Source organism: Asterias rubens, chromosome 20 (assembly GCF_902459465.1).
Source record: "Asterias rubens chromosome 20, eAstRub1.3, whole genome shotgun sequence".
Classification (NCBI taxonomy): Eukaryota; Metazoa; Echinodermata; class Asteroidea; order Forcipulatida; family Asteriidae; genus Asterias; species Asterias rubens.
The window spans coordinates 10,469,788-10,485,196 of NC_047081.1; the positions used below are offsets into that span (position 1 = coordinate 10,469,788).

The 15,409-nt window shown below is 38.5% G+C and overlaps 1 protein-coding gene across 2 annotated transcripts in view; it reads left to right on the top strand.

The window, feature by feature from the left end:
* The first annotated feature begins 3,948 nt into the window (after positions 1–3,948).
* Positions 3,949–15,409, top strand: part of LOC117303827 (paired box protein Pax-5-like) — a 41,301-nt gene continuing 29,840 nt past the window's right edge. For both annotated transcript variants that reach the window (XM_033788209.1, XM_033788210.1), the window contains exon 1: positions 3,949–4,615. In XM_033788209.1, the coding sequence (XP_033644100.1) occupies positions 4,561–4,615 (55 nt within the window). In that variant the 5' untranslated portion in view covers positions 3,949–4,560. The remainder of the gene's footprint in view (positions 4,616–15,409) is intronic.

The window sequence follows — 15,409 nt, forward strand, 5'->3', positions numbered from 1 at the left end:
TTTTTGTTCAAGAGTTTTTTTTAAATATTATTTCTACCCTCTAAGGATCCCGGCATGGATGCGACTTGGAAATATTGTCCACACCTGAGTGACTTCCTTTAATATTTGATGCCTGACATGTTACTTGGCCAAGCTTATTAGTTTGCCTCCGATCACCGGCAGAAGGACAGGGTCGTGTGTAACTGGGGCCGAGGCCCGGCCCTGCCTGCTGGCCGCACAGACCGCCGTGGTCTGCGATCTCTGCCCCGGTGAACCCTACTGACTCCGGGGAACAATTGTTTTCTTCTTTAACAAGGAATTGCCATCTTTAAAAAAAAACATGATTTTTTTTTAAGGATTCCCCCTTTTGAAATCGATTTAGAGAAAAACTAAATTTTGCCATTGAAAAGCATGACGACAGCGGCAATGTTGATGTGTACAGAAAAAAACAAGTGACTCCGGGGAACGGGAAAGGTTGTTGGCAAGGGTTGTTGGTTTGTTAGGGGGGGGGGGGTGGGTAATTCAAGCCCGGGGCAAAGTATCAGTTTAATCATCTTATTAAAAAATGACGACGATCTTTAAGATCATATGTTTACACAGGGAAGTCGAGTTTGGGACGGGATCACGCGAGAGAGTTTTTTTGTGTTGATGTTTTTTTTGTTCACAGCTCTTCAATCCAGAATAGGAGGTTTACGTTTCAGTCAACGCTTTGACCACTTGCGTAGTTTTTTTAATGAATGAAAACAAATTGCGTCCCTAAGTAGGTTTTTCTAAATAAAAATTTACAAAGAAAATAAAAGCAAGTGGAAGAGCTGTTACAACACAGACCATTGTTACACATTGTGTAGAGGGAAATAATATATTCATAATATATTCAAATCACATTATATCAGTATAATATATATATTAGTTTTAGTTTAGTTTTAGTTTCATTAGACTTTACACTGGCATAAAAATAGATATACAAATCGATACATAAAGAAACAAAGAGGCAAAAGAGCCAAAAAAATACCAAGCCAGTGAGTGGCGAGGAGGAACAGGTGACCAGCACCTCTACACAGGACGGCTATAGTTGTAACTGGTTCTGTGAAATAATATATATTCATATCATTTAAAACATTATCATAAAACCAATAATATTATATCAATATACTATATATAATATTAAACAAATAATATTAAACAAATACTTATAATAATATCGCATATATTATAGTTGTACAATGTAGCTTTTAAAACTATAGTTGTAACTTTTTGTTTTATTCACTGACAAATCTGTACAGTAGTGGAATAAGTCACCTGTTAGACAGTGTTCCCCAAGGTTCATGCTTTGGTCCTAAAAAGAAATACTCCCAGCTGGTACCCGCACAGAGATGCGCGTCTCGCCCGCACCTTCCCGTAAGTCAATACTGACTGTTATGTAAGGCAGGTAAACTGCAACTGGTTTACAGATGGGCTAATGAACTCAAGTCATGTGCCAGGACATAATATCAGCCGAAATAATATGTACAGTTTGTGTGTCATGAACAAAGATATTAAACAAAGACAAGGGACGAGGGTTTATATTGCACAATGTATTTATTGTGTTATCTATGGCACGGCTTAGGAGTAACACATGGTCCTTTTGTTCTAATGTAGGTGAACGAGGTTTGGCCATCAATTAATGATCGTCTAGAGGTTGTGTGTGCTTTATTTTTTCACATAAAATAAACATATATTATACATAATCAGTAGTTTTGATATAAATGATTTATATAAAGTAAACAAAAAGGTAGGAACAACAAGAACAAGAAGAAGAAGAAGAACAACGACGACGACGACGATGACGACAACATCAGTTTAACAAATACTAACAAGCGTGTCATGGCCGAGCGGTTAAGAGTAATGGATTCAAGCTCTGGTGTTTGATCAGCAGGGTGTGGGTTCGGATCCCGGTCGTGACACTTGCTACATAAAATTGGGGAGGTAGTGCCTTCTGCTCTACCGGCCAGGCTTCGGACTGATGATACCCAAGCCTACATCCGTATAGACTGTTAAAGGGGTAACCCTGTTTCAGCCCTAGGAGTAGGTGGCAAAGGCCTCTGGAAAAAAATAATTGTAACCCACACCTCGAAATGGCCTTCAGGCCTTGCGTGTCTAGCGACTTGCAAACAAAAATACAAAAATAAGAACAATAAGAGCAACATCAAGAACAGCAACAAAAACAACAACAACAACAACAACGACGACTACAACAACATCAACAACAACAACAGCAAATGGCAACAAACAAACAAACAAAAGCAAAACTGATGCCAAAATCTTCTTGCAATACAGAAATGTATACGCTGGCATGGGCTATTAGGAATAACCTCGCTGAAAACAGTGGAAATTACGTACATGCATGTAATAGGCCTACATAATGAGAGGCTATAAAAATGCAACTGGAAATTGTCGAATGTGCGTTGTTTTGTGTGACTACAAAAACCCTTTATCCGAAGAAAGACATAATGTTGAAACCAAGGCCGTTTGTACTTCCATAACAGTGCCAGTTGTCAGTTTGCACTATGGCGTATAGAAGAAAAACATCTAGAAAAATCGGTTATTGTTTGATGGGCAGTATAGAAGAAGCAGCACAAATTTGTTACAAAAACTTCGGACGCCAAAGCTTCTTTTGTGATTAGAAAATAACTACATCTCTATACATAAGTAAGAAGACAATTCTGGTGTTCTATATGCGGCAGGGTGTCCCCCCCCCACAGTGTGTCTTCATTCATTCACAGGAATTATTCACAGGATACTATGGGGTGGGTGGCCTACTCCTGTACAAGAAGAAAGGGTGTGTGTGAGCTGCTTAATGGTTTAAAGTAACTTGGAAACGAGGGGTGCAGCACCTTCTGCACAAATCAGGCGAGGTGTTTGTCGTACACAATGAACTTACGCAACCCCAAGGAAAGTATTGTTTGGTTGAAAACAAACAGCAACAAGCAACAAACAACAACCAACAATACATCAAAAAACAAACAAAACTGTAAACAAACATTGGTAATTTGAAGACGCGCTTGCTAGGAAGATGCGTTAATTGAAAAAATGGGATGGAATGAATTTACTCTTCAAAAAATTAAAAATGCCCAAACCCGAAAAACTTTCACAAAAATTTGAGCTATTTTCCTTGAAGAAAAAAGGAGGTCAGGATTGTGTCATCTTTATAAGAGACATATTTCCATGATATTGTAATTTCATCAACCTCTTTCCGCGGTGGAGGCTTTCCCGGTATAGTATGACGTGTACTTTTACATGATTCATACGATGCATTAACGCGGACTAGTTCGACCCCCATCTGTCCACGCTTCTTCATGAGGAAGGGGAGTTTTTTAATGAACGAAGTTGAAGGCAATTCAGGTATCCGTTTTTTTCCTTCTCTTCAAAAACTCAAGGAGCCCATCTCCGCTCTGTCTTAGAGAGCTGGTCGAATACTTTGGGTAAATCTCTGGAGGATTTTCACCTCTCTAATTAAGTTCTTATTAATTGCAGTTTTGGTATTTCCGTTGGCGGTTTAATAAAAATTGGTCGTGTTTGTGTATATACACGGGTTGGAATTCCTCAATTTGTACTGGTATATAAAAAGCGCCGTAAAAAAGCGTGATGGGTTTACCACATACGGGAGGTTGACGGGGCTGTTGTGTGCACACAGTCGTATAGCCAGGTCACCACGCCCATTCCTGTCGCATCAGCCAATCGCCTGTGGCCCTGTGCGCTGCGCCTCCAGGGCGACTATTCCTCTTGTTATTTAAATACCACCCTAATGGATTGGTCCGTGGTTTACGCGCGTACGTACCGTGGCTTGTACGTGACCAATAGGAGCCGTCGTATCACTGACAGTTCGGTGTGATAAGGAGTTGAGACTTGCAATAGAGCCAGATAGATAGGGTTTGGCACGCACCACTAACCCGGTAAATAGTTATCACTTCGTTTCCTGTACAAGTTGTTTCATCAAAAAAAGTCAGTGTTTAGACCCCATCAAAAAGCCAGAACTGTGTACACCTTAGGGTCCATGTCAACGAAACCCACTCATTGTAAACTCACTAGTCCGAGATCGCCTAGTAGTAGTAGTAGCTGCTTGTATACACGACGTACCAACGCATAGGACTTTGGGTGTTTGCTTTTCGAGAGCACGGCGGCTGAACGTCGGCGGACCATAACTTCACGAGCCGTTGCGGCTCATAGACCCTCGTCCGTGTCCCCTGATACTTGAAAAACTCACACAATATTTTTTTTCAATTGTTAAACTCTTCCTCGGTCTTCGTTTTTGAATTCCTGCGGGTAGAGGAGCTCCACACTGGAAAGACCTTATTCAATTTTGCTGTGGATTTTCGTCCTTTTTGACAAACTCAAGCATAAACTCCGGACTCTGTTGCTGTTGCCGTGGAACACCCTGAACCGATTCGGCGCCGCCATTGACGGCGAGAGACAAGTGCGAAACTTGGCTCCAGTCATCGAATGGTTACCAGACCATAGTCAGGCCGTAAAACTCTACTGACTGTAACATCTCTCTCGGTGATTATCGAATAGTAATCGGATTGTTTTGATTTGATTGTTGTAATGTCAACAATGATGGATCTGCATCGGAGGGCGCATCAAATGCCACACGGATCATGTAAGCACAAATCTGAATACTTTTTTTTCATAAAAATTATTATGTAATACTTATTTTATTGTCATTCTTATGTAATACAACAACAGGAGTCATTTAGTATTTGCTGGTCCGTAATTTCCTTCACCATTTCATTATTATTTTACGAAAACTCAGTGGTATAAGGTAATAGCCGAATTGGTAACTCTAAATTCTCCGTCATATTTTTTACTGTCCATGCATTGTGTCGGTATAGCAACATTAAGCAAACATAACAACGTACCTTATCTTGATTCAAAGGCAGTATTAAAACCCGGAAGCCGCATGCATTTTTACTCATAACAGACCAATGATGTTCCTTCTCAGTCGAAGAGAATGTAACGAATTGTCTATAATGTACAAATTCAGATTGATAACAAAACAGTTGGTTAAGAGCCCAGCATTGCCACGTTGGATTATTACAATACATCTAACAGTTTACGTTTTAATTACCCTTACAGAGACACTTCTTCAAAAAAGTGTTAAAAAACAACTTAAATCGGTAGGCCCAACTTATTGGCCCACAGACTAATTATTATGTACTCATGTCTTCAATGGTAACAATGTTTGTTGAAAACAATACACGCATGGTAAATGGATGTATTATTGCATTTCAAACGAAATGACGTGACGATTTAATCAAACCTGTGTTTTATGAGATATTAAACGAATCATCCAGTTGACGAAGCACTTAACAGGCGCGAGCAAAGTGACACAAATTACCGGCAAATGAATTACTTGTTATTAATGTGTATTTATTGGTAAGAACCGTTTGATGTGTCTTGTTTAAAGGGTATGTTTACGTTCGGTTTTTGGAACCTGTCGAATATTTCAATCTTATATAAAACTTAGATACATACAATCAAACTTACACATGAACATTTCATTTCAAAAAATGGTTGCGTTTTTGAGATACCTCCGAAAATCCGGAGTGTATGTCTACGGTGGAAGACTAATCTCTGGGAATACACATAATCTTAAGACGTTACCGTTAACTTAAAAACTGACTTCGTAACTTGGAGAGTTGTTGGTAGTATAAAACATTGAGAGAAACGGCTCCCTCTGAGGTAGCATAGATTTTGAGAAAGAGGTAATTTCTCACTAAAATAATAAAAGACTTCTAGCCAGAAGTCTTTTATTCCTATCTGAAAGCACACAGAATCGTCCAACAAGGGTGTTTTTCTCTCATCATCTTCTAGTAACTGCGATGACCAATTTAGCTTAAATTTTCACAGGTTTGTTATGTTATGCTTATGTTTGGATACACCAAGTGAGAAGACTGCCGTCGATTTCACAAAACTCTTCCTAGCTTAAGACTAATCTTAGGACTTATGACGAATCCCAACCCTGCACTGTAGCATGCAGACCTTAAGATTAATCCTAAGTTAGGACGAGTTCCTCGTCCTAACGCGAGATAAAAGACGAGTCCTAACTAACTCTTTGTGAAATCGACGGCTGGTCTTTGACAATTACCAAACGTGTACCTTCCCTTTAACGCTTCTTGTATTATATGTTGGGGATAAACACTTGTATATTGTTTCCATTAAACCATTTATTTCGAAGTGAAACGTTTCTCAAGATATTTTATACTGTCCAAATCTGCTGCACTTCTTGTCACGTTGCTTTTAATTGACATTAATTTCCAGACCCTTTAAGCCCGTTTATCAAATCGCCTTATAGTACAATTACCTATGGTTGTTCTTGAGGGCAAATAAATTTCCGGACTCTTTCAACAATTTGTGTTTATCTCTGAATTAATCACACATACACATTGATCCTAATTGTTTTCAGAAGGAATTTTAAACTCATGTCATTTGAATAGTGCGCATGATAACTGTATTTGTACGCAGTTTTGTTTGTTTTACCAACGTTGGCAGAAAGCCTTTTTTTTTTGAAAGTCTAAGATAAGTAACAGGTCATTACTGAACGTAACAACTCAAGTCTCAAGTCATTATTTTGCAAGTCCAATTCAACTCACAAGTCAAACAAAAAAGTGACTCGAGTCCAAGTCACATGACTTGAGTCAACAACTCTGCCAACACATGTATTAAACATTTGGATGTGTACGATTTATGAGTGTAACCGGGTAGATTTTCAGGCGTTGTAGGTTTTTGTCCCTCGTAATTCTGTACACACGGAGAACCATGTTTGTTTATAAATTTGCTGCTGTGTATTGCAACTGTTGAGATGGCTGCGTATACAAAATAGCAAGACCCATTATCACAATATTATCATGGATTTTCTATGGTATTTATTTCTGTTTTTTTGGAACTCACAGGGGCCGATTTCACAAAGAGTTAAGATTGATCTTTACTGTGAATCCGCATCGTATTTGCTAAGCAAAGTGTGATGTCACAATACAAATTTACTATGGTGATTATTGACAACTTATCTTAAGAAGAATTTTAGCGCTTTGTGAAATCGAGCCATCTCTCGAAAAGATGGTGGCTTGGGGGTAATCATGAAATATAATCCCTTTCAAGTTATAAACGGTTCAACCAGTGGTTTCTTGATGTTGGTTGAAAGCATGTACGGGTTAGTTTGGGAGTTTGATGTCAAACTGTAACACACTTTACAGTTCATGACGTGTAATGACAGAAACAAGTGTTAAATGCAACAGTGTCCAGAAATATATGATGATGTATGCTGTGGTTTAAAATCATTAAGTAAAACAACCACTAACAGGACAATTGACTGAGTAATTATGATTTATATTAATTAGATTAGTATTTTCAACACTATTTCTTCATGACGATTAAGTTTTGATGATTCTGATAGTTATTGTGTTATTTTGTTTATTATAAAACAAAGTATAAGCTAATAAATTAAGTATTGCTGAGATTCAACTTGACTTCCTGGCACTTAAATTCGAAATAAACCAAATTGCAAGCAGGCGTAAAACTGATTTTCAAATAATTTCTTAGTAAAGTCCTTTTGGCAGATCATTATTTTTAATAACGCAATATCCGTTAACGGTACATCCGGTACCAACTCTAGCGAGACGCAATCCGTTTTATTGCAACTTTACCCAATTAATTCTCCACAGTTGTTGGCTATTTTATATGAATCGATCACCGCTGTTCATAAAAAAAACCATAATGATGCTGTTCTTTTCCCGGGGAAGGATGTTTTTCAGCGCGTGCTCGGCGTTACTTCCGACGGTTGATTTTGTACGTTTTACCCGTGCGGTGTCGCGGCTTGACACGCTGGCTGCTCCACTGACCTCGTTGTTGTCGTATACACGTCGCCAGTGGTGCCCATCCTATGTATAGTGGAGTATTTTATTTATTATTTTCCCTGCATACGTTATCGTTAATTTCGGATGCACTTGAGTGCCATCACATAATTCGCTTCAGCAAACCGCGACAAATCGCAACGAAAGCAGAACATCAACTATTTATCAAAATGATATCTCATGTTACAGCCTTCCATACAGTCAGAATTTGTGACATTTTATTTTTTGAAAAAAAGTAAGAAAGAAAGAAAGAAGGAAATTCAGCATATTATGACATCATTGTCAACATGACTTACTAGAAGTAAAAAAAAAAGTAGATTTTCACAAAATCTGTGCATTAAAAAATACGAACAACATATGTGAATTAGTAACACAGTAAAAGTTATACATTTTTTGAAACAAAACAGAGTTTTCCTAAAGTTATATCCAATTATAGAATGTTAACAAATGCCAATGAATAGGAAATGTCTTGCATGCAACCAACGTAAACAGAAACATGAAAACCTCCGACATTGCACACAAATTAGACAGCATAGAAATGACCAAACAATTATATAATTGATAATAATATCATAATTATGGTAGCTAATTATGTTCAGCGTTGCTTTTTACTTTCTCTTAATTTATGCAACAGCTGTTATTTTGTATAGGATTTAGTTAAAAACGCGAAATTCTGCCTCAGGCTTTTGATAAACACACACTGTGTACAATATTTACTCGTATTATATCAGAACTTCACGAACACCCAAGTTAAGAACAAAATTACAAATGATAAACAAATTAAAAATACTTGGGACATTTTTTCAGGTTTAAGATTCATACGTTAGATTCAAAGCGTCATATTCAACATCCTAATCAGTATTCTTTTACCAATTCTGTTGTTCCTTTAATTTGATGAAATCTTCACGTGAATTGTTCCATGTGTATGAATAAAATGGTACTACCTAAAAAAAAGTCTTAGCATTTATTTTTGCGTACAGAAGTAGTTGTGACTAATGAAAACAGTGCAAAGAAAAATATGAACTTCCATAATATATGAACTTCCATAATAAATAAGCTTTCGCTTCTTTACCAATTCTGTTTTACTTTGATTAGATGAAATCTTCACATGAATTCTTCACATGTGAATGAATAAAAAGGGGGTAGTTCCAACAAAAGACCAAAGTCTACTAGCGTTTATTTCTGAATATACATAGCGTTGTGACAAATGAACACAAAACAAAAATCTTTACCAATTATTCTGTTGCACCTTTAATTTGATGAAATCTTCACAGAAATTGTTCCATACGTTTAAATACCTTCCACAAAAGACATCGTCTTAGCGTTAATGTTTCAATACACAGTTGTGACTAATGAACACAATGCAAAGAAGTATAACCCACAATCCGAGTGATGGCATCGGCAGTTTGGTATAATTGGTGCCGAATTCGTCTGCAGCTCATTTGCGTGCCTGACATCTGTTCGGGGTATCACATAACACACGTAGAGCCCGACAGACTCGACATGGATCGCCATGCCATATTGTTTTAGAGCCATTTTTTCTTCTTCTTTTAACCCTGGCCGTAGAGTCTTTGACTGAGTGACTGATAGTGTAATATATAATTATAGCTGGATAATTGGAATCCAATTTGAATTTGACTTTTGATGTTGTCATTTTTATTTCTATAAAAGCACAATTTTTTTTAGAGAACTTTATAGACATTTTCCCCGCGTAAATGTATACGGCGGATTTGTGTTACACACAGACGTGCTGCGATGTTGGTTGTATTGTTTAGATACCAAGTAAGCATCCCCATGAATTAAAACAAACCCAAAACAAACAAGTGTGCACAGAACCACAATATTTTATAAATATCTCAATCAAAAGTACAAAGAGTTAAATAAATAAAAATATTTTTTTCCCAAAAGAATAGGGCTGTGATGTTGATGGTATTGTTATAGCTAATGTAAAAGAGTGAAAAAACACAACTTTTTACATTTTGAGTTCTCCCCCAAATGGCTATTTAAAAAGAGTGGTGATAATATTACACCTTTGCAGGGGTTTTAGCACATAACGTGAAAAATCACTCAAACAGATGCAAACTTCAATCTAAAAGGGTGAAAGACCACTCGAAAAAGAGTTGTCCCTCTTGGCTCTGCAAAGACTGTCTTTTCACTATTTTGCATTTCGAGAGTATGTTTGCATAAAACCACGTGACAATGGTTACAACAAATATCCATATAAAAAGTGCAATGAATTATTAAAGGCAGTGAACACTATTGGTAAATACTCAAAATAATTATTGGCATAAAACCTTTCTTGGTGACGAGTAATGGGGAGAGGTTGATGGTATAAATTATTGTGAGAAACGGCTCCCTCTGAAGTGCCATAGTTTTCGAGAAAGAAGTAATTTTCCACGAATTCGATTTCGAGACCTCAGATTTAGAACTTGAGGTCCAGGCCTGTTGAGGTCTCGAAATCAACCATCTAAACGCACACAATTTGTGTGACAAGGGTAATTTTTCTTTCATTATTATCTCGCAACTTCGATGACCGATTGAGCTCAAATTTTCACAGGTTTCTTATTTTATGCATATGTTGAGATACACCAGCTGTGAAGACTAGTCTTTGACAATTACCAATAGTGTCCACTGCCTTTAAATAAATATTATTTGTTTTTTTGTTACACATCCACCTACAGCACAAATTGACGGCAATAACTGGATGAGTAGGAAACGAGAAGAAATGTTCAGTTTTGAAGGTAAAAACAACCCCAATGGGGAGAAAACCCCCAATGTAGGAAAACCCCCAATGGTGGAAAACCCCCACCGGGGAGAAAACCCCCAAATGGGGGAAAACCCCCCATCCACAATTATGCAAAGCTCTGGGTCGGAGGTGGGATTAGAACCGGGGTCCACAGAGGGTGAAAGGCAGGGACAGAAACCACTTTTATCAAATTATGTAATATTATGTTGTTTTGGGGGGGTGAGAATGATGTAATTTGTTTTTGTAATTCAGCCTTTCTGCTGCGAGGACAGTTTGTTTATAAACCATTTTATCTATATATCCATCTATATCTATTTCGGGAATGATGAAACTAGAGTTCATTAGATTTGTCCCTCTACATGCTTTCTCTAAAGAGACACCGAGTTGAAAGGTCAACCATACAAAACGTGTCTCTGAATAAAAATAGCTGGTGCGCAACCTATCAGCTGTTACTATTAATTATGTAAAGTGTGTACAAATTGACATCGTATATATATATATATATATAGAGCTCATATTTTTTGCGATGCTTATTATATTTATGATAATTACAGACTAAATTACAACAATTTCTATCGAAACTAACTATGAACGTCAATACTTCAATGCTAAAAGGGCAGTCGCTTTTTAGGCGCTGACAACGTAATATATTTGACGCAAAAACTCCAAATAGCGATTTTTGCATGTTGTTAAGGAGCGTATGTAAATAACAAATTCACGGTGATTGCAAGGTTTAACGTTGTGTTTTTTAAAGAGAATGTTGAGTAATGTTCCTATCTTCATGCATCAGTACTTAACACGTTAACATGTGTCGTTTAGAACTCCACTTTAGAAAAATAGTTGGTAGAGGGTAGCCCCTTTAAATCAAAATACATTTGCTGGTATGGTTATGTACTAGAGGGAAAAGCACAGCACCGGGGAATAACATTCTTGATACATTTTTGAGAATAAATTTAGTTGTTTTTAAGCTCAAATAATTCGCACAGTAATGACTAGAGGTTAAAGTTCAGGACATTGGACTAGTTCCGCTCTACAAATTATGCCCATGAATAACTTAATCGTCCGTGACGTTCACAACAATCTTTGCAGTTCAGTCAAAAACTGTCCAGCCGCCATCTTTAAAAAGCAACGCGCATGTGGACAATCTGTTCATTAGATGCTGTTTTTAACACCGTCTATTGGGAGCTCAACATAGGGGCTACTGGGTTTTTTTGCGGGTCAAAGTTGAATACATTATGGACATTTCTGTTTTTCACTTTAACGTAACTGCGCTTCGCGAACTCACATCAACCAAACCCTTTCGAAGCAATTTCAAGCTGAAAAGCAGCAATACGATACAAGGAACAGGCAACCAGTTACGAGCAATGCAAATTTCACGTTAATTTCATGTAAAAAGGTAACCTACTTATTTAAAACATACTTTATTCAGTGCTAATATGTTTTGCTGCAAACAAATAGATAATGGCATTGACGTTTCTACATTAAAACACGGTATTTCTCGAAGGCTAGATTGTGTTGTTATAAACGTTCAGAAGCTCCAGGCAAAGTTCACAATTTGTGACTCTGTGACGATTTATTTGTTGGGGCCGGGGGGGGGGAGGAACAAAATGGCAGAATTATAGTGCATTCAACTAAAGAGTGTGCTACAACCAAGGTTTTATGACGTTACACATGACAGAGCATATTTACACGCAGGAAAAATAAGCAACAATAACTCCGAAGGTTACATTTTGTAGGGCAGCAAAAGGTTTGTAAAAATAAAATGAACAATCCAACATAAAATGTTACGAGATTTCTTTCGATGATGCTTTTTTTTTTTTTTTTTTTTTGATGAGCCCTTCACAAATATCGCACCTGTTTTTAACCTTATTTAGTATTGCAAATTTTATTTTCGGAGTTTATTATGAATTTATGTTCCAGGAAAATTGTGTGAAAGGATATGATTATCGACCCGCATTTTCAATAAGAAAATCGGTTTGGACTTTCTATATTTGTTGAATGTTTGTAAATTTACTGATGTGAACTGGAAGAAGCATTTATTACTAGCCATTGTGTTAACTATTATGATGATAATAGTAATAGCATAACGCGTCATCACTGCATAAAAATGCTGCGTCACTTCAGACCAGAACAAATGTAAAAATACTACAATTTAAATTTGTTCTAACAACATCGCAATTACATCTTATTATGTAACTCTAAACCGACGTCAACTATTTGTCTGAATTATTTGAATTTTTTATAGAACAGATTAGAAGGACACAGCTTGGGGCGGAGTGAATCGGAAGCTATCAAATGGGGGGGGGGGGGGGGTGGGCACAGCCCGTAAAATATCAGAATCTCCCTTTTGTCAAGTCTAATTGCTTGAACTATGCAGGCCGTGTGTGTACATCCTTATGTACTTAACTTGCCCCTGTGTGTGTTCAAATCAATTGCGATCGACGTTAAATCATTCAATCCCGATTGTTAGCGGTTGACGGTGAAAGACGGTAAAAGAGAGAGAGAGAGAAATTAGAGCGGGAAGTTGTGTCCTCGCCACAGGATACGCGGGAAATAGCCCCTCATTTACACTGCTTATTACAAGACCGCCTTGTAATCCATCGAATTGAGAGTCGTTCAAACATGATTCCGTCAACCGGGCGGGGGAGCGTTGAACGGGGTTGATTGCTCCCCTCAAGTACTTGCTGAGTCCGGGGATCGATGGTAAAAACAGAAAGAAGAGGGGGGGGGGGGTGGGACTCTGCCAAGGTTCCGCCCTTAGGCACCATAGGAAGAATGAAAACTATAATTTGCTCTTGGATCATGATCTAAACCTAGCATGACAGTATTCCCTGTGATGAATCCCTGGGCGCATTATATGCATGCAAGTTATAGGAGCTAGCGGTATCTGCCGCTCGTTGCATTGGGATACTCAGGGGAGAGGTTTTCATTGTTTGCTGTCGTTGTATTATGTATGGATACCCGGGATGCGCTGGATTTCCATGCTCCGGGGCGAATGGAGTGACTTCCATAACGGGGAGCGGTGTCGTTTTGCCCCCCCGGGCGATCCATCCACGAAGCCCTCACGCTCTCTTTCTCTCTCTGGATACATCCCACACGTTACTGTAAATCGATCCGGGCAGACTGGGAGTTCCTATCCGTTTCCCCTTCTCTCCCTTCACCATCTTCTTTACCCCAACGGAAGGCCGTGAGAGATGTGCATGAAACCTCCCCCGTCTCTAGAGACACTCGCACGGCTCACGGGGAGGGCCCCGGGAGACCAACAGGGGCACCGTGTAACGTTCCTTGCAGACGGCGTAGTGGGGACCTGTATCACGGTGTTGACATGGGGACCGTACTCCGGCCCGTCACTCTCAGCCTCGACATTTGGCCGGCAGGCTCGCTTCTCGTTTTTCGCTCCGAGCGGGGCTTAACTACAAACCCTTCACCCACTGGCGTCTCTCTCCCTCTTTATTTATTTGCTCAATTCTCGTTTCGCGTGTAGTGGTTTTTTATTTTTTGAAAGCTCAGCGGGATCTGTTTTCCTAATCCATAATTGGTAAATAATCTTTGGATGGAGTTAGTTAAGAACCCCCGGGGAAGGCCCGTTGCGAGTAGCCCATTATTTACATGCCGTTGTGTAACACCTGGCAGTAAAGCGATGTGTAAAAACCAGATATCTGAAACCAAATCAGACCAAGAATTCTCTCCTTCAGCGCTTGAACAAGTTTCTCTCGCTTCATCACTTCGTCACTCACAATTACAATGCGTTATTTCACACTAAGACAAAAGAATGAGTCTATGTAAAACGAATTCCCCCAAAATAAAGTTGATTCATTTGTTTTCTGATTTTTGGGGTTGAACAAAGAATTGACTAGAGTGGGATTCGAACCAACGACCTCCGTTAACGGTTGCATGGCTTCTGACTGGCACCCCCGAACAAAGATATTGACAAAATAGGGCTAGATAGCTCAGTTGGTAGAGCGCCGGCACGTTAATCCGGAGGTCGTTGGTTCGAATCCCACTTTAGTCAATTCTTTGTTCAACCCCAAAAATCATTTACAAATTTACCCAGTCAGTTTCCCTTGTGGTTTATATTGATATCATTTGTTTTCTATCAGTTTTCCGAGTGTCACTATTTGGTAATGTGTACGCAATGCATGACGTTGTTGTTTAGTTCCCTGAATGCTCTCACGAGGGAAACAATTTTGGGCTTGTTGACACGTCACGGGTACCAGACTATGTATTTCACGTACCGGACAAAGTGTGTGCAGCAGTGCAAGCAGGAAGGCAGTATGGTAACTGCGTGTGTGCAGTTTTCCATTGCGAGTTCTGTCATGCAGAGACTGGGCATGCGACCGTAACAATACATTACGCCTCTACAAAGTAAGCTGTAATGTTCAGTATCGTATTATTAGGAACGAAAGTCCTGACGATCATGGTTGTTTTTGCAACTTTTAGTTTACGTTTTGTATAATTGAAAAGTCTAGCCGTAAATGGGTAAGACCGTAAAATGGAAGATGAACAACAAATGCATATCGTTAAAACCATAACTTAATACCTTAAACATAAATCATTATTTCACACAAGTACCAATCCTTCAGAGAAATATGAATGTCTGAAACACTCTAGTCCATGAAAGGAAACAAATTGGAGACGGTTATTTACCGTGGCTTACTCTGTGAATGTGCAAACAGCAGAAACACTTTTTTTAAGCGCGACCGGCAAGTATTTACTCTCACAACTCATTGTTTTATTTCACCTTTAAATTTGTTTAAATTTTCAATAACTTAAGACCTTAAACAAGCCATCCATAAAG